The 18,042-nt window shown below is 47.7% G+C and overlaps 1 protein-coding gene across 2 annotated transcripts; it reads left to right on the plus strand.

Annotated features, from left to right (window-relative positions):
• The first annotated feature begins 3,686 nt into the window (after positions 1–3,686).
• C1H4orf54 (chromosome 1 C4orf54 homolog) lies at positions 3,687–17,836 on the plus strand. 2 transcript variants are annotated; one of them, XM_029922000.1, is made up of 2 exons: positions 3,687–9,132; positions 17,690–17,836. In XM_029922000.1, the coding sequence occupies exon 1, from the start codon at positions 3,687–3,689 to the stop codon at positions 9,093–9,095; it is 5,409 nt and encodes a 1,802-aa protein (XP_029777860.1). In that variant the 3' UTR covers positions 9,096–9,132; positions 17,690–17,836. The 2 variants fall into 2 exon arrangements, with proteins under 2 accessions (XP_029777860.1, XP_029777926.1); XM_029922066.1 differs by lacking the exon at positions 17,690–17,836 and adding an exon at positions 11,033–11,119.
• The last annotated feature ends 206 nt before the right edge of the window (positions 17,837–18,042 follow it).

The raw sequence follows: 18,042 nt of genomic DNA on the forward strand, positions 1-18,042 counted from the left end.
GGTGTTTTTGAGAGGATTAAACAAGCCAAACCACATATTTACCTCAGAAACTAAATAAATACACGCTTTTGGGCACCCTCAAAAAATAATAATGGGTCCTTTTCTTTGGAGGTAATTCTTAGGCATGTCCCTCTGGGCCAGGAAACGGAACAGCTGGTCACACTCTGACACTGAGCCATGGTCAATGGAAAAGCCTCCTTCACATCAGTGTGTGAATACAGAATTTACACAGCATTTCAAGTAATCAGAAAATCTCTCTCTCCTATTGCACCCCAGAGAATCTGAGAATGTCTGCATTTGGCAAATCTTTTGTCTGACTTTAAGTTTGAGTCCAAGTTGAAATCAAGTTTAAATCTTTATTTCTGCTCTAGTCGTCTATATCTGCTAATGTGCTAAAGTATTCCTCCCTTTGAATGATATATATTGTCAGACACCTGAAATATAGCCATATTTTTTTACCAACTAGCAGATAGCTTGGCCTTCTTTCTCAATCTCTGTAATCATGTTAAATTTTTTCATACTATGATACATTTCACAAGGCTTTCAGGGAATGCTAAGAACTTTCTCTGCAGAGATAAAAATAATGACACCGAGTCATTTCCTTTGTTGCTCTTTGAAATCCCATATAAAGTTATCTACCAAGTATACCTTGCTTGGTCTAGTAAGTATGCTTGCTTAACATGGGTTAATGCTAGGGACATTAGTCACTGTTAATTGCTCAAGAGCTGAGATCAGGTAGGCAATCCCTGAGTTCATCTGTAAAAAAAAAAATGACTATAGTCACATTAAGAAATAAAAGGCTCTCTGGCTACCAAATGAGTATTTCATAGTAACGTACATGGGCGGAGAGCTCTGAAAATGCAGAGGCCAGACAGTTTGGGGCTCTTAATTGTGGTGACTCTCCCCTACAGTTGACCATTTTTTTCCTTTTATGAGTTTCTTTCTTCTTTTTCTTCTCTACCCCCCTCCCCCATCTTTTAATAGAGTCTGTCCTATTCTGAATTCTCTGCTTGTATGATTTTTAAATAGAATTTGTGGTTTGAATTAAACCTTAGTTTTTGGAAACTGATTTGAATGGGATTTTCTTACAAGTCTTTTCCTATACTGGCATTCATTTAGTTAGAAAAGAGAAAAAGAGCTGCACAGAGAAATTGGAGGTAAGTACCTCTTTTAGGATAACCCTCTTTTGTCTCTTGGGGAACTTTTGCTAGGGCTGTACTTTCTGGAGGGAGCAAGACTTTAAAGCAGGTTTTCATAACTTCAGCCATTAAGCAAGCAATTATTCTTTAACCTACATCCTTGCAGTAGGCATCTGACCTTCCAATTTTGTACTTTGCCAACTGCAGGGAGAAACTGCTGAAATATGTCGAGTTATCATGACAGACAGGGCCATATGGAAAGTGCTGGAAAATTCCTCCTTAGACTATAATTGCCTTGATGGGCAGGAATTCTGCCTTCTATTCAACTATGGAGTGTGTATGGCCCATAGCATTTGAGGCAGTGTCCAGGATTTATTATCCAAGGTTTCAAAGCAAGATTAAAATGGGGGCATTGAAATTACTCTACATGCCTGAAGCAACCAATTATATTTTATTTCTTTTTATTTATAGGGTCATGTTCCTTAATCCCTGAGTATATAATGTATACACAGGTTGATAATATTAAAAAACAAAACAGAAGGGGATATGGTTTGTTCATGGTCATGCAGATGAAATTGCCTAATAGATGCACTGCTTCCTTCTAATTGAGCACTTGGTGCTGTGGAGAGTGCTTGAGCAGAGAAGCCAGCAAACCTCTCTGCAGCATAATGCTTCAGGGTCAAGCTTTTTAGCCAGACTGCTTGGGCCTGAGTCCTGATCCATAATTTTTAACATCTCTATGCCTCAGCTTTCTTATCTATAAAAACTACCTAACTTATCAGGTTGCTATGAGGATTAAATAAATTAATACATACCCATGTAAAGGTGCTTCACAGAATGGCCCACACACAGTAAGGCTATATAACTCATGGCTGTGATGATTATTTAACATTTTTCATTCTCATTAAAAATCTATGAATTTGTGCCATTGAGTCTGGCTCTCCACAATCAAAGAGTTGGTTGAAAATTTAGCCAATTCTCTCTTTTCTTCTTGTTCTTTCATTCCCTTCCTCTCCCTCTGTTTCTTTCTGTTTCCTTTTCTCTTTCACTCTCCACCTAAGGCTCTTTACATATAACCACATCCTGATACTTAATATTTCCAGTATTTCCTTATGTTGTGTTTTTAATGGCAATGATGTGGGCAGAAGCAAGTTGTCATGGGGAGAATGGCCGTGCTGTGCTCTCTGCCTCTCGGGTATGGGAAGGTAAATGCTTCAGTTATTAGGGGCTCCCAGTCCATACCTACCCCTACGCCTATCCAGAGGAAGGAACATTTTTCTGTGCGGGGGTGGCGTTCACGTTAGAAGGGGATGGGTGATGATGTTATTTTTGTTCCCCACAAATGTGGATGTTTAAAATAGTGCTTTATTCAATCGGTGTAAGTGACACATAGACTATGTATAGTGGTGAAATTGGGCCTGGCAGGTGATGAGGGCCAGATCTCATGAAAACCAAGGGTCGTGGTTCTCCACTGGTAGCACCCAAGGATCTGCTCTGAGAGTGGCCAGCACAGAACCCTCATTCGTGGGCTGCCTGGCGAATTCACTTGCACAACTACTGAATTATCTGAAATGGATGTACCTTAGAGCCAGTGAACTGGGACTTTGGCTCCATTTCCATGGGGCATGCCAGCGGGTCACATTTCCTCTCTTGAACCTCCCTCCAAGCCGCACTGTACTCATGAAGGGTAAGTGTATTTGTTGTTCTTTTGTGCCTTTCGACTCCACGCCCTGCAGGTCTGGAATTGAGCCAGCGTAACCAAATCATGAGGCTGCAGCTCAGGCTATATTTAATTGAAGGTTTATTGTCTTGCCACAGTTTTAGAAGTTTAAGGAACGTTTTTTGAGGTTGATTGAATAGTGTAGGAATTTGAAGTAGTGTTAATTTTGACCCCATGTGCTCCTTTTCAGTGACTACGATGAAAAGTTTATTTCAAGTGTTATGTTTTTTGAAAATTGTCCTTTTATATACTTCTGGTCCACACGGTAAGGATTCTAGAAAGGATTCTGTTTTGCAACAAACAGTACGTTTTATAGAATGTAACTTTGGAGAATGAGGGATGGCATATTTTATTCCTATGAAAAGTTTTATTACCAGAACTCATCTGATTTGAGGTGAAAGAGAAGAAAATGCGTAGATTTTGAGGCAAGCATAAAGCCTCCCATATGCCTAGGAGGGATTTTGAAATCTTTCTGGATTGTCCTGAATTCCTTTGAAATGCAACGCGGCATTGGAATGTTGTTGAATAATAAGGGGGGAAAGCCATTTGATCAGCTTGGGGAGTGAAAGATGGCAGTGAGTAAAGACTAATTTCATACTTGCTAGACAGGCTAGAATAGATTACAGAGAGCATTTGGCTGATTTGAATGAGAACCCTCACGCCTCCTCCACCCTCCACCTTCTCTTTTCATCACAGAGCCTCCCTCCCTCTACCCTCAAGTGTGGTTTCAGTATGACTGGGGAATAGACACTAAAAATATTTCTGGAATGACGTGACCCACTCTCGCCCCATCCAGGAAAGGGACAAGGCTTCACAAGAAACAGCACATGCTTTCCTTTCATTTCTGGAAGTCCCTGGGTCGACCTACAGATGCTGCTCCTTCCGTGGCCGATGGCATTCAGACTCCTGGCGGCCGACGGTGCCAGACGAACAACTGGACAGGACAGTTCCTCCACGGGAAGCCGGCCACAGTCTCGGCCGGAGCGGCAGCCCCCCGGCCCCAGCCCACCTCTGCCACCCGGGCCAGGAGCCTTCCCGCCTCCCTCAGTCTTGCCCCCGCCGCGCCACCGGGGCTGAGGACCTGGGAGCTGGTGGCGGCTGCCGCAGTGGTGTCTCCGGCCTTGGGGCCGCTCCAGGCACGTGGGGCCCTGCTCGGGGCCCCTGTGCAGCCCCTCCTGGGCCAGGGAGGGGCCCGGGACGGCCCCAGCGCTCACCACGGTCTCTTCCTGTCGCTGAAACTTAGGCGAGGGCTCAGAATGGAAGCCGCCACTCCCGAGCCAAGTCCGCAGGCCAGACCGAAGGAGGTGGGCGCCGACGGCCGGGAGAGCGGAGTTCCAGAGAGCCGGGCGCTCAGGCAGCAGCTGCGGCCGCGGCCCAGGCCAGCGGCCTCCTCGCAGCGAGAAGCCGGCTACGTGGAGCTGTGCGCCTCGGCTCCGGCCCCGGGGCACAGTGCCGGCACCCGGGGGCCTGCTCTGGAGCGCTGGCCCCGAGATCAGGCGGCCCCCAGGAGTCCCAGGGAGGAAGCCCACGATGAACCGAACCATCGAGAGAGCAAGGCTGCGGCCCCCCAGAGGAACCTTGCTGCCTCGGAACTCTCCAGATCCCAGCTCTCCCGCAGAGATGGGGGCAGCAATGTCTCCTCTTCCTCCTCCTCCTCCTCCCCGGTGGACAAAGCAGAAGGTGGCCTTTCCAAGATGGACGATACCACGACATCGGCAGGGGCTCTTGCCACCTCGTCTTCGTCTTTGGGCTTTGAGAGTGACAGTGGTGAGAACGCCGTAAGCTGCCAGTCCAGGGGAGGAGGAGGGGGGGGCTGGGCAGCGGGAGGAGGGGGAGGGGCAGGGACAGCCAGAGGAGGAGGGGGCGGAGGCGATGGAACAGAGTGCAGGGACATTATTGCCAAGTCTCAGGGCGGCAGGGACCCCCCCAAAAATGAGGACGCTCACTACATCACCACCCACGAGATCCAGCTGAGTGAGGTAGAGCAGGACATGGATTTTGATGTGGGACTGGCCTCCCGCTGGGATTTCGAGGACAACAACGTAATCTACTCATTCGTGGACTATGCTTCCTTTGGTGGCAGCGACGAGACCCCAGGGGACGTCACCACCCCAACCGAAGAGGACGACGACAACAGCTGCTACCTCAGCACCACTCCTAGCACCCATGCCACCCGGACTCCAAGTCCCACCAGCAGCGACCCTGCCCGCCCCAACGCCGACAGCAGCGGTCGCCACACCAGCAGCACGGAAGTGGGCAGCGGCCCCTCTGACAGTGACCCCACCCCCCCACCCACTGGGCCTGGCACCACCACCCTGAGCGAGCCCTTGCCGGAGCCCCCGGAGGCAGCTTCGGGGGCAGCCGCCACGGCAAGCAGCTGTGGGAGTGCAGCAAGCCAGATCCTCCTATCAATCAAACCGACTTCCCGGGCTATAAATGAGCCTAGCAACGTGCGTGCAAAGCAAAACATTATTTATGCTGCCAAGCATGAAGGCGACATGAGCCTCCGAGTCTCTGCAGCTGCTGAACACAATTCAAGTTCACTGAAGCAAGACCCGGCTGCAGCCGTGGCTCAGGACCATGCGAAGAAATTCATCGCTGTCCCTGCTCGCCTGCAGACCCGGTGCGGGGCCATCCGGGCCAAAGAGCTGGTGGACTACTCCAGCGGGGCCTCCAGTGCCGTGAGCGAACTGGACGATGCCGACAAGGAGGTGCGGAACCTGACCTCTCGGGCCTTCCGGAGCCTTGCCTACCCCTACTTTGAGGCCCTGAACATCAGCTCCCGGGAGTCCTCCACGCTCTCCGAGGTCGGCTTTGGGCGGTGGTCCACCTTCCTGGACTTAAAATGTGGAGGTGTTGGAGCCAGGGTGGAGCAGAGCCTCCTAAGGAGCAGTGCGGCCTCGGTGGCCGCGGGTCTGAGAAAGGGTGGTGGGGCCAGGGCGGCTGCAGACCAGCTCTACATCCAGGCCAGGAAGTCCCAGACCAAAGCCTTGGAGTTCGTGGTCAGCAAAGTCGAGGGGGAAATCAAACATGTGGAGACCCCGCTGTGTTTCCAGAAGCAGGTGCAGACGGGCTCCCGCGTGGTCACCCTTCTCGAGCCCATGAATTGTCGCAGTGAGAGCAAAGCCAGTTCAGCCACTGGGCCCTGCAGAGCCACCAAGGGCTCCAGCAAGGGCCCCGGGTCGGTATACACTGACGATGGCTCAGAGACCCCTGAGAGCAGCAAGCCTGACTCCCGGGCCGACGGCCCCCACAAGAAGTCCAAATTTGCTTCCAGTCTGCTCAAAAATGTCATCTCCAAGAAGATGCAGCGGGAACATGAATTCAAAATGGAGAGGGGAGAAGTCACCGACACATCCCACCATAACCTGTCTGGCACCTCCAAGGAGACGGCAGAGGGCCCTCCTCGGGGCGAGAAGCAGCGGGAGAGAGGCCTGCAGAGGCAGAGTTCCCGCCACTCAGAGGCGGGCTCTGAGTACACGGTGGTCAGCGTGTCTGATGCAGGCGCGGAGGAGTCGGTAGTTGAGTCTAAATCCCCAATTTTCAAAGCCAGTGCTCCTCGGGAGAGCAGTGCAGTCTCCTGGCGAAATTTCCCAGATGGACATACGGAAGAAGTCTGTGAAATTAAAAAGAGTGCCTCAGAGACTGTCAAAGGCATCTTCCTCCGCAGTCAGAACAGTGCATTCCGGTCCTGGAAAGAGAAGGAGGCCGAGAAGCGGGAAGAAAAAGCACCCGTGGGGAAGCTGAAGCTTCCCAAAGGGGGCGACTGGAGGGCTGATCTTGGAGAGATCTCTGCCAGCAAGTCCACCATCATGTCTCGCCTTTTCGTCCCTAACATCCAGCAGACACCCAAGGACAAGCAGCCAGGGAAGCAGGCTACCAAGTACCCTGCTGCCCAAGCCACCTCCATGGCAGTGATTCGGCCCAAGGCTCCCGAAATCAAGATCCGGCTGGGGAGCGTGCAGCAGCCAAGCTCGGACTTCAACATTGCCAAGCTGCTCACGCCCAAACTGGCCAGCGGCAGCGCCTCTAACCTCTTTAAGACCATCGAGGACAACAGCAGAGCGCAGCAGAAACTCTTCCGGGGAGACAACCTGGAAAAAGTGCCCCAGTTCCAGGTGAGAGACGTCAGAGACAAGTCCAAGGCCCAAGGCCCCCTCCACCAGGTGAGAGATGTCAGGAAACTAATCAAAGGGTCAGGGGATAGCAGTGACAAGGGCAGTGTTACCCCAGAACAGGGGCTGACTGGGTCCAAACCCAGGCAGCTGGCTGCTGCAGCCGGCGGATCCAAATCCCTTTCCCCCATAGTGATTACGTGCCAGGCCGTGGTGAACCAGAGGGAGGACAGCATGGACCGAGAGCCCAGGGAGAACATAGGCAAAGGTGGCAGCGGCAGGGTCTTGAACTCCTCCTCACCGGAAGGGACAGTCTTGGTCCATAGGGCATCTGGCAGGCTGCCTGTGGCCACCATTGCCCCCAATAAGCCTGAGCAGGGGTCTTACCTGCCTGTGCTCAAGATTGTCTCCAAGGCTTCTGCTCAGAAGACCCCAGAGAAGGCCAAGGAGGAGGACATCAAGGAGGAAGGGAAAGCCCCGAAGCCATCTCGGAATGCCCTGGAGAAGCTGACTGCCGCGGTGAGGTCCATGGAAGAGCTGTACAGCTTCAATAGGAACGAGTGGAAGCGCAAAAGTGACCCTTTGCCCATGATGATGGACAGCCATGTCCTGTCGCTCATTGCCAGTGAGGAGAGGGAAGGGACTGCGGGGGCCGAGGGGGACCCAGACAAGCTGGCCAAAGGACTGGGGGAGCTGGAGGAACGGGGCACAGGAAACAAAGGCGGTGTGGTCCCGCGTAGGGGCCCTGCGGAACGTCTGCAGCGGAGAAACTCCAACCCTAGCATGGAGAGCGTATCTGCCCGGGCAGCTGCCTTCGAGAACCTGGCCAGGGAGAGGCCTCGATCGCTCTACATCCCCCCAGTCCACAAGGATGTGGAGAGAACCCAGCCCCTGCAGCCCCTCCCCCCACTCCCCAGCAACCGAAATGTGTTCACGGTGAGTGCCAGCAGCACCCAGAAAACTGGGGGTGTCGCTGGCAAGTTCCCACAAGGGCCTTCGCCAGAGAGCCCTTCGGCACCAAAAGGCCTCAAAGCACAGGGACTCCGGTCCCTCAAGATCTCTCCAGCCACACGGGCACCTCCTGACGAGGTGACCAATCGGAAAACCGGCAGCAATGTGGAAAAGAACAATAGTGACTGTGAGAATTACCTGACTATTCCCCTTAAAGGAAGCTCTGCAGCTGCAGAGCTTCCGGGCAGGTCTGGGGCAGGGAGGGAGGGGCCGCCTGCCTCCTCCGCTCCCACTCTCTGCAGCTTGCCCCCCCTGAGCGCCCGCAGCCAGGTCCCCAGTAGTCCCAAAGGCTCTCAGGTCAGCGGAACCGGCCGGCCAGCTTGGCGTACCAAACCCGACCCCCCCAGGGAGACAGTAGCTGCCCGCGCAGGGCCACAGAGCCCTGAGCATATCCCCACTGCCATCTACCACCAGCAGCCACTGCCCTTTGCCCTGCAGGGAGCCCAGCCCCAGGTCCTCTGCTTCTCCCCGCCCAGCATGCCTGCCCCAGCACCCGCGGGCCCAGCCTCAGTCCCCACAGACCCCTTCCAGCAGCCACAGCCTCAGCAGACACAGCGCAAGATGCTCCTGGATGTGACAACTGGCCAGTACTACCTGGTGGACACACCAGTACAGCCCATGACCCGAAGACTGTTTGACCCTGAGACAGGGCAGTATGTGGATGTGCCTATGACCTCCCAGCAGCAGGCCGTGGCTCCCATGTCCCTCCCTGTGCCTCCCTTGGCCCTGAGTCCTGGGGCCTATGGACCCACCTACATGATCTACCCTGGTTTTCTGCCCACGGTGCTGCCCACCAATGCCCTGCAGCCCACGCCAATTGCTCACACTCCAGGGAGCAGCGAGCTCTCCTCCATGGCGGCAGACCCCCCCAGCAAAGAGGCAGCTGCAACATATACTGAGGCCCCATACTTCATGGCCTCTGGTCAGTCTCCTGCTTCCTCTTCCTCCTCGGCCGCAGCAGCCACATCCCAGCTCGTGGGGGCCAAAGGCTTCGCCCAGCTGCACGGCAAGCCTGTCATCAGCATCTCTTCACAACCCCTGGGGCCGAGGATTATTGCCCCCCCATCCTTTGATGGCACCACCATGAGCTTTGTGGTAGAACACAGATGATGCGCGGTCACCAGAAAGCAGAACGGAGCAGCTGCTGGTGAGTGAATGTTACTTTGATAATCAGTTATAAGGGATTAAGAACAATCCTATTGCTTCATGTTTGAAGTTGCAGAAGAGGCGGTCTGTAGACAGGGGCATTTGGGGAGAAGAGAAGAAAACCCCACCTAAATTATTAAGGAGCTAATTTTCTTACCAAGTTTCCTCGGCTTCCCACAATCCCCACAGCCAGGCTTTCCCCCTCTGACCTTTTCAAACTGCCTGAGTGTTTTTCCCACCAGTGAGTAGGAGGGAAGTGAACCTTAGATATGTCAGGTTAGCCTTCGGTGAGGATTGCCTGGGGAAAGAAATGAAAACCCGGTCTGGATTTTGCGGAGTGAGTTTCCCTCTATTCCTGGCAGCCCCAGTGACAGAAGGCATGTATATTCCAAGAGATCTTTGGGAACACTGGTAATCTAGTTGCTCCTCACAAGTAAAAAGAATCACACTGACGTTTTCTCATTTAGGAGGTTTTCTAAAATCTGTAGAAAGGCTTCTCTCCCTCCACATCTTCTTTCTCTTGAAATTATACAAAGAGAGTGTGTTTTTTAAGCTCTTGTTTTTCTGTTTCCAGATAGAGTACTTTTTTTGTAGAGGAGTTCAAGGTGTTTAATATACCTTAGACACACACACACACACACACACACACACACACACACACACACTTGATCTCCATGAAAAGAGGGATATTCTCCAGCTGTAGTGGCTCTTTGGATGGGGTTCTGGGTTTGAGCCAATCTGATCAGACTGAATCCACTGTGCACAGCTGCTAATTCCTATAAGACCCTCATTTTCACATCTGCATTCTTTCCCTTTGGAAAATAATTAACCTCCACCCCCCTCCAATAAATCAGATGAAGTAGATTCCTAATATGTGAATTAATCGAAATTCAGACGGTAATCTTTGCTGTAAATACTCTCCATGGAACTTGATAGGAAAAGTGAGTTTGGCTTATCTGAACCAGGACACTTCAGGTCAAACACATCAGACAAGGGCAGCCTTCATTGGAGCACAGAGGTGTCAGCAGTGTGGGGACACTTCAGATTAGGATGTGTTGACATCATATATGCTTCTAGGACTTTCACGTTTTGGTAAGATCATACTGAACCCAGAGGGAGGTGGAGAAGAGAGAAGCCATTTTTCTCTTTTCTGAACTGAAAAGGAACAGAAGAACATTGCTTCTTTGTGCAATGCAAGGGCCTTAAGTTAGGAAGTAGGATCACTGAATTAGGGTCACAGCTTCATCTTCTCACCAGTTGTGTGCTCTCGGTATGCAAACTCGCTGGCACTCAGGACACTCCTGTGTCGATAATATCTACCCTTAGGGGCACCTGGGCGCCTCAGTCGGTTAAGTATCTGACTCTTGATTTAGGCTCAGGTCATGATTTTATGGTAAGTGAGACTGAGCCCCACATTGGACTCTGCGCTGACAGAATCCTTGGGATTCTTTCTCTCCCTCTCTCTGCCCCTCCCCCCACCTCTCAAAATAAAAAAATAAACATTAAAAAAAATATCTCAGCATGCCTGGGTGGCTTAGTTGGTTAAGTGTCCAACTTCAGCTCAGGTCATGATCTCACCATTCCTGAGTCCAGCCCCATGTCAGACTCTGTGCTGAGAGCTCAGATCTAGAGTACTTTCTCTCTGCCCCTCCCCCACAAGTTCTCTCTCTCCCTCTCTCTTTCAAAAGTAAATAAACATTTAAAAAAATTTAAAAAGCTTTTCTTCTCAAAATTTACCTGAATGTCAGATGACATAATAGCATATAGCAAAAGATAAAACCTTTTTCAAATTCAGGGTTGTTACTATGTGTGACATTTACTAGACTTCTGGACATTAGGCCATTGTTCAAAAAATCCTTGGGCCTTTCTGTAAAAATTCCTTCGTTTTCCTTGCACTCCAGAAACCGAGAACGTGAATTCTTCCTCTCTGAGGGCTTGCAACAGGCAGTGTATGATGATCACAAAGAGAAAGGTGTGGGGATTAAAGGTAAATAATGCATCTTTTATTCAATGTAGAAAAATTCAGTCTGCCTATGGAAGAGCTGAGAATTAGACAGGTAGTTTTGCAGAAAGAAAAGAGTAGCCTCTAGGCAAAAATGTTTTAATCTTCTGGACAGGTGGTGTGTTTACCTAAGGCTATTTTGGGGCAGCTAATCCTGGGAGGCCTTTGTGTGAGCCCTGGAAGTGCAGAAGCCAGGGTGGGAGAGGACAGGGCACAGAGGAGGGGACAACCAGGCACAGGGGCACACGCCCGCATAGTGGCGTGCCTGCTGAGTCTGGAGAGATTAGGCATGGAGTTGTTTCCATCAGATGCAGATAGAAATCCTAATTTTTAGTGTTCGAGATTTGAACGGTAATTTTTTAAAAAAGGTTTTCCCTTTTGAAAGCACGGTCTTTTATTTTAGTCCACAGCCCTAAAGATAGAAATGCAAAGCTGACTGCTTAATTTTTTAAAAATATTTTTTTAACATTTATTTATTTTTGAGAGAGAGCGACACAGAGAGTGAGTGGGTGAGGGTCAAAGAAAGGGAGACACAGAATCAGAAGCAGGTTCCAGGCTCTGAGCTGTCAGCTTGAACCCACGAGGTATAAGACCATGACCTGAGCTGAAGTTGGCTGCTTAACCGACTGAGCCACCCAGGTGCCCCTGGCTGCTTCATTTAAGAAGACTGTCAGGAACTAACAATTAGCTTTTTGTTTATAGGCAAAAATCTAATATCCAAACTCAGATGAGTAACTAATATCCTTCAAAACTCACCTTCTTGAAAGTCTTTTTCTGCACTGTCAGTGCAGAGCCTGAATCAGGGCTCAAACTCACAAAATGTGAGATCATGACCTGAGCAGAAATCAAGAGTCAGACGCTTAGCCAACTGAGCCACCCACACGCCCTACCTTCCTAAGAGTTCTGTGCCATTTCCAAGGAAAGTTAGATACATAAAAAAGAACTGTGTTGTTCTTTTTGGTGTATGAAAAAAATGTAAGCATTGCTATGATATATCAAAAAAATTACTTGTATACATTCATCAATAAATGCTCATACGGATGGTCAGGGTGAGAAGTCTTGGGAGCTGGTTTCAATTCAAGATATCTATTGAATTTGATTTAAAATTCAGAGATTTTCCTCCAGGTAGAGTAGGAGTTTATGTGCCCGTTTTAACGAAGAAGTCACACAAGTGATTTGATCTGGTCACAGTATTTCACAGAGAAGAAAACTAGGGCTTAGAAAGAAATGGCTTTGCTAAGGTCCCCAGAGAATGAGATAGTCAGGATCTGCAGAGGAGCCTCTGGGCTCTGGGCTCACAGCATGCACCCTGGGGGCCACTCAGTCTGTCCCTTGGTCGGAGGCCTGGAGCAGAGGAAGGATGGTAGAGAAGGAGAGTGACTCTGTTGGCAGCCAGGACACCTGGGCTCTCTACTCTGTGCCTCTCTAGACTTCTGTAAAATGAATGTTTGAATGAAATGTGCTAATTCCCTCATTCAACCAAGGAACACGAATCTCATGTTTACACTCCACCAGCCCCAGTGTGCTCTGCGGTGGGGCTGTCAACCCACGTGTGACCTGGTCCCACGAGCTCAGTTCCGTACCCACAGAGCTGCGAGACCAGGATTCAAGTCCTGTCTTAACCTTTAAGATTCCTTCCAGCTCAAATAATAAGTATTTCATCACCTATTTTTAGCTGCACTGTTGAACGGAGTAGCCGAGGGCGCTTTGCTCTCTCCCTGTGTCTATCTGAGCACAGCCAGCTGCCGTTATCTCTGTCTGAGATATCATCAATTGTCTGAATAATCAGACAGAGATATTGAATTCAGACAGAGATTATGAATTTCCCTTTAGTTTTGCTTTCACAGGTGGGTCTTTCTGCTTCTCTCCTTCCTGTGCCACACTCCTCAAACTTGGCCGTGTCACGGCCTGGCTAAGAAGATAATGAGCAGTGTTATTTATTCTTTCCTTACTTGGTAATGATGTCACCCACTATGATAAACGGATGAGGCTGTTCCCAGCTGGTGGCCCAGTGGCCAGTGGTCACGACAGGAGCCCATGCACGACGCTCCAGTATGCTGGGCACACCAGTTGCGAAACAGCTATTTCCTCCTTTTTCTTTAGGACTGTTCGGTCTTAGGCCTTTGTTGTTTGTTGACTTTTGGTTTGAAAGTCCCTTTTCCACAAGATCTTTAATGTTTTTTCGGATGAGGTTATTTTTGTTTTAGTTTTCTGTTATCTGACACATGTAGCTGTAGTTTCCTTGCCCGACACATTGCCTCTCCTGCTTTCTTCTGCCCACCCACTTAGATACCTTCTTTTGGTTTTAAAATTTTAATTGAGACTTGACTATAAATACCATTTACAAGAACATAAAGATGAAGTAAATATGTAATAATAACAAAAAACATCAATTGGCATCATGCCTTCTACACAGTGGTTAATGCAATTCCTTTGTTTCGTTGAATGTCTTTTTTTTCCTGTAAGACTTGATCGTTTCCGAGTGTGATTTATGTTGCTCCCACATGTTGGTCTTTCTTTTCTTCTTACTTCTTCCATGTTCTTTCCACCCACCCAGGAGAGCCCCACATATCAGCAGCTGAAGTGAAAAGAGAGAGGGGCTGGATGCAGGGACAACTATTTCTGTAAAGTTCTAAGGAGGCCCTAGAGGGATCCTCAGCTGATCCAACCCTGTCTCTTGCATTGAGATTACAGGAAGAACATGGGGCTCAAAAAAGTTGTGGCTTTTCACGAGTCACAGTGCCCCAGAGGGCAGAGTTGGGACTAAAAACCCTCAAACTATCCCAAACCAGAGTCTTCTTCAAGTTTGCTTCTTTCTTGCTCTTCATTTCTCCTCTTTTTGTCCTTTGGTGGTCTCTCTTCCTGGTGTCCAACTGTCCAACCAGTTTTCTCCCCATCTCTTTCTTCCCTTACCATTGGTCTGAGAAGTTAGTTTATTTTGTGTTCTTTGCTTTTTGTTTGTTTTTGTTTGACAATTTTATTTTATTTTCTTATTTTGAGAGACAAAGAGAGAGAGCAGGACAGGCTGAGAGAGAGAGAGAGAAACAGAGAGAGAGAGAGAGAGAGAGAGAGAGAGAGTCTGTGTTGTCGGCACAGAGCCTGACGCAGGGCTCGAACTTGCAAACCGAGAAATCATGACCTGAGCTGAAATCAACAGTCAGATGCTTAACTGCTGAGCCACCCAGGTGCCCCTGTTTGGCGATTTTATTCCCTTTTATGGTCTCTCTTTTCCCATTCACTTCCAATTAATTTAGTTGGATGTTCCACCTTGCATCTTCCCTTCTCCTCACATTTTTTTCTGTGGTTTGTTTTTATCCCCAACCTTGTGGCCTGAGGGACACCTCCCTGCCTGCTCCCTCACCTACACATTCTTTGCAGAGTCGTGTAGGAGGCCAGGTGGCAGGGCCGCAGGCCATAAGCCGGCATTTCGTTTGCACTTCATTCTATAATCACATTCCTGAATCCATTTGTTCCTTTCTATTTTTTTCCCTAACTTTGTAGTGGCTTCCTCTGTGCATTCTTATGTATAGCTGCTCTTTTGTTCCTTTACCTTCCTACTGTCTTCTTTGCCTTTTCTCCCTTTCTCTTCTCCTGGATTGTAGCTTTTCTCTAGCTTATTATTTGGTACCTTCCTCCACAATTGTATTGCCTTTATGCTTTCTTCTCTATTATCTATAAAATTAATAATAAGTGAAAAGTAATAGCTAATGTATATTAATCTTTTTTTATATGTATCAAGACTTCATATCATGCCATTTGATTTTGAAAGTAAGTAGGTACTATTTTTGATTCCTGTTTACAAATGAAAAAATAACCTGTCCCAGATCCACAGATCAGCTGAAATCCAGGCCCTTGGAGCTCTGCGGCCCACGCTCTTAACAGATGACCCCTCGTATGCCCATTTCTTTTACTCTATGCCCTCCAGGTCTCAGTTTCTGGTTGTGAATTGTCTCTCTCCCCATATCTGGGGAAAAAGAGAAGAGAATAAGGGTAGCAAATTGACCCTGAACTGTCAATGTTTAACATATTCTAAGTCTCCATGTGTGTTTTGCTTTTGATTGAAAAATTAGCTGTCCTTATTATTAGAACATCTTATGCTTCAAAGAGAATTCAAGCCAGTTTCGGAACTTTTGGGGGTGGCTGTGGCTCCCAGTGAGTGGGGAGAGGGAGGTAACTGTGGTTTGTGGGACAGAGGTGGGTACAGGTTGTCTGTGTGAGGGTGGAATCCGCCCTGGAGGCCAATGGGTTCATGCATTTTAGTTGAAGAGGGACTGTGGGCTTTGACTGAATAAAGGCCAAGTAGGTGCACCCTGAAGTCAGGCAGCCCTGGCTTAAATCCCAATGCTCGTGTTACGTTAGACAAATGATTTGTCATCTCTGGGCCTTAGTTTCTTCAACTGTAAAATGGAAATACCTTGCAGGAGTGTTGGGAAGAATGAGTTATAGAACCATTACAAAGGACATAGCTCAGGGCTCATAGTAAGACTTCAACCTAGCTCAGCAAACAGCTCAGGGCACATAGTAAGACTTCAACCTCCCTTGGAGCTAGAACCTTATAATGCCCGAGAGTCCCCTCATCTTTCAGGGGCCCTCACCAGGCAGAAAATCGGTCCTTATCCATGCAGACTTCCAGCGCAGCATCAGGGGCCCGGATCCAGGATCGCTTCACATTTCCTCCAACTGAGGGCAATGCCCACAACGCCGCAGTCCCCTTTGAGCTGGCTTGTCTCCTAGGGCAGGCCAGTTGGCTATGAGTCAGGGTACTCTAGTACCAAGACCTTCCAGAATGTTATACAACTCTGCAGATATCTTGCCAGCTGCCTGTAGAGATTTTCCTCTCTGTCTGGGCACAGGTCTGTGTGAGCAAGGGAAAATCTGACCCAGCATCACTGCTGAAATCTGTCATGTGTTCTGGTCCTATAACCGTGGGAAGTCATCCAGCCCAAACTGCCGGGTGACACAGTGTAGTCACCCTCTTGTTTTTACTGGCTTCTTCATGACCCTCTGATAGGTTAAACTGGTGGGTTTTCTTACTTGACCCTTACTTAACAAGAATCGGACTAACTTTATTACTTGCAAAATTTCAAATAAAATTCCTCTAAAGTTAATGTTAGCAGAGCCAATGTCTTGCGAATGAATGGAAAGGCGATATCCGGACTATGGATCCCTAAACATGGTCCCAGCACATTGTGTGAACAGATTTCCCCTTCATCCCTCAGACTGTTCTCACCATCCTGGGGTATGCCTCCCCCCCCCCCACTGCTGTCGGCACCCACCTCCACCCGCACCAGCACCCTGAGTCTCAGCCTGCTCAGGCCATCTTTGCAAAATCTTGCCTCTCGATGAACTCAGCCTGTGTGGTTGTCAGATCCTTGGATCCTTGAATCTCATAATCTTCTTCTTAGTCTTCTATTTTCTTCTCTTCCCCCCGTAATTATATTTTCTTTTTCAGTTGCTGCTTTATATGTCCTAAGGTAGAAAAACCTAAATTTCACACATGAGAAGGCTCCAAACCCACCTCAGTGTCTTTCATCCTGGAACTCATTCCTCAGCATAGAATAAAAAGGAATAAAATAAACAAATATGAAGTATATACATATGAAATCATAATTGTCCTTAAAGACCTTTTTTCTTATGTATTTAACACAAGTCTGTTTTTAGATGATAGGATTAAAATAGCCCTTGTGGAGCTACTCTGATTGCATATAATTGATTAGATAGCTGTTATCTGATACTTCTCAGAGATTATTTTTCACATGACAGAGTCTTCATAATCCCTAACAAATACTAACTGTGGGCCACTCTATATCTGTCTTCTTAATATTATGTTCAAATATCAACTCTCAAATGTCAAAAAAATGTTTTTTTTGGCAAAGTTTTAGTAGACGTACTATATAGAGAAAATAGAAGACTAAGAAGAAGATTATAAGATTCAAGGATCCAAGGATCTGACAACCACACAGGCTGAGTCCATCGAGAGAAACAGAAAAGGCTAATTTTCAGTAAACTTTTAATCTTGTGATAGAATGGATTTAACTAAGTGATAGGCTCTAATCAGTGTGTCTCATTTTAATCAAAATGCCCTGGATGAAATTTGACATAATTTAGGCAGTGATGGTTCACTTACAAGAATTCTCAGTATAAGGTTTACTCACTTAACTGGATTACTAACTTATAAATTTCAAATATTTTCTATTTAACTTAAATATCATTTCTGCATGATATTTTAGGAACCCTTCTATTCACAGTTTTATCTCTGCTGTGGATGATTTCAATGAAACTAAACATTTAACTCTAAAGTAATTTTCAGTAGCTGATTGATTTAATTCAAGTTTCAAAGAGAAGCTTTCCTTTGGGTACTTTCTTAAAGTCAGTTTAATGTCTAAGGAAATTCAGAAACACATTTGCCACCTACATTTTAAAATGTGATCATCATTATTGATGTTGGAATTAGCCAAATAGTTAAATAAAATGTATCTTGACATTTTTCTTGCTTCTTTAAAAGTGAGATTTACTTTTAGACTAACAATCTTTTCTTGACCATGTTTGTTTATAGGAGCAAGACAGAAGATGGACTAGTCTGTAATCTGAAGGTTGCATTGTAACAGCACTAAGAATGCATCTGAAGCACTTCCTCTACATGTGTTATTCTTAGTTTTTGCTTCTTATAAACCAAGTGTGTAAGTTTCTATATTTTCCTGAACAACCCTGTTAAGACAGTTTGTGTTATTTTAGTTTTACTAAGCTGATTGAATGGGTTGCAGTTTTCCCCCTGTGAAATGATTTCTTTTTATACTTTAATACAGTATATAAGCTTTCTCTTCATCTCTCCCTTCTGTACTTGTGACTAGGCAAACAATCCCTTAAGTGTTTTCATTGTTCAATCAAAACACACAACAGAATCAGTTT

Source organism: Suricata suricatta, chromosome 1 (genome assembly GCF_006229205.1).
Source record: "Suricata suricatta isolate VVHF042 chromosome 1, meerkat_22Aug2017_6uvM2_HiC, whole genome shotgun sequence".
Classification (NCBI taxonomy): domain Eukaryota; kingdom Metazoa; phylum Chordata; class Mammalia; order Carnivora; family Herpestidae; genus Suricata; species Suricata suricatta.

Excerpts from the sequence above, each read along its gene's own strand:
- C1H4orf54 (XM_029922000.1), top strand. The coding sequence starts at position 3,687 with ATGCTTTCCTTTCATTTCTGGAAGTCCCTGGGTCGACCTACAGATGCT.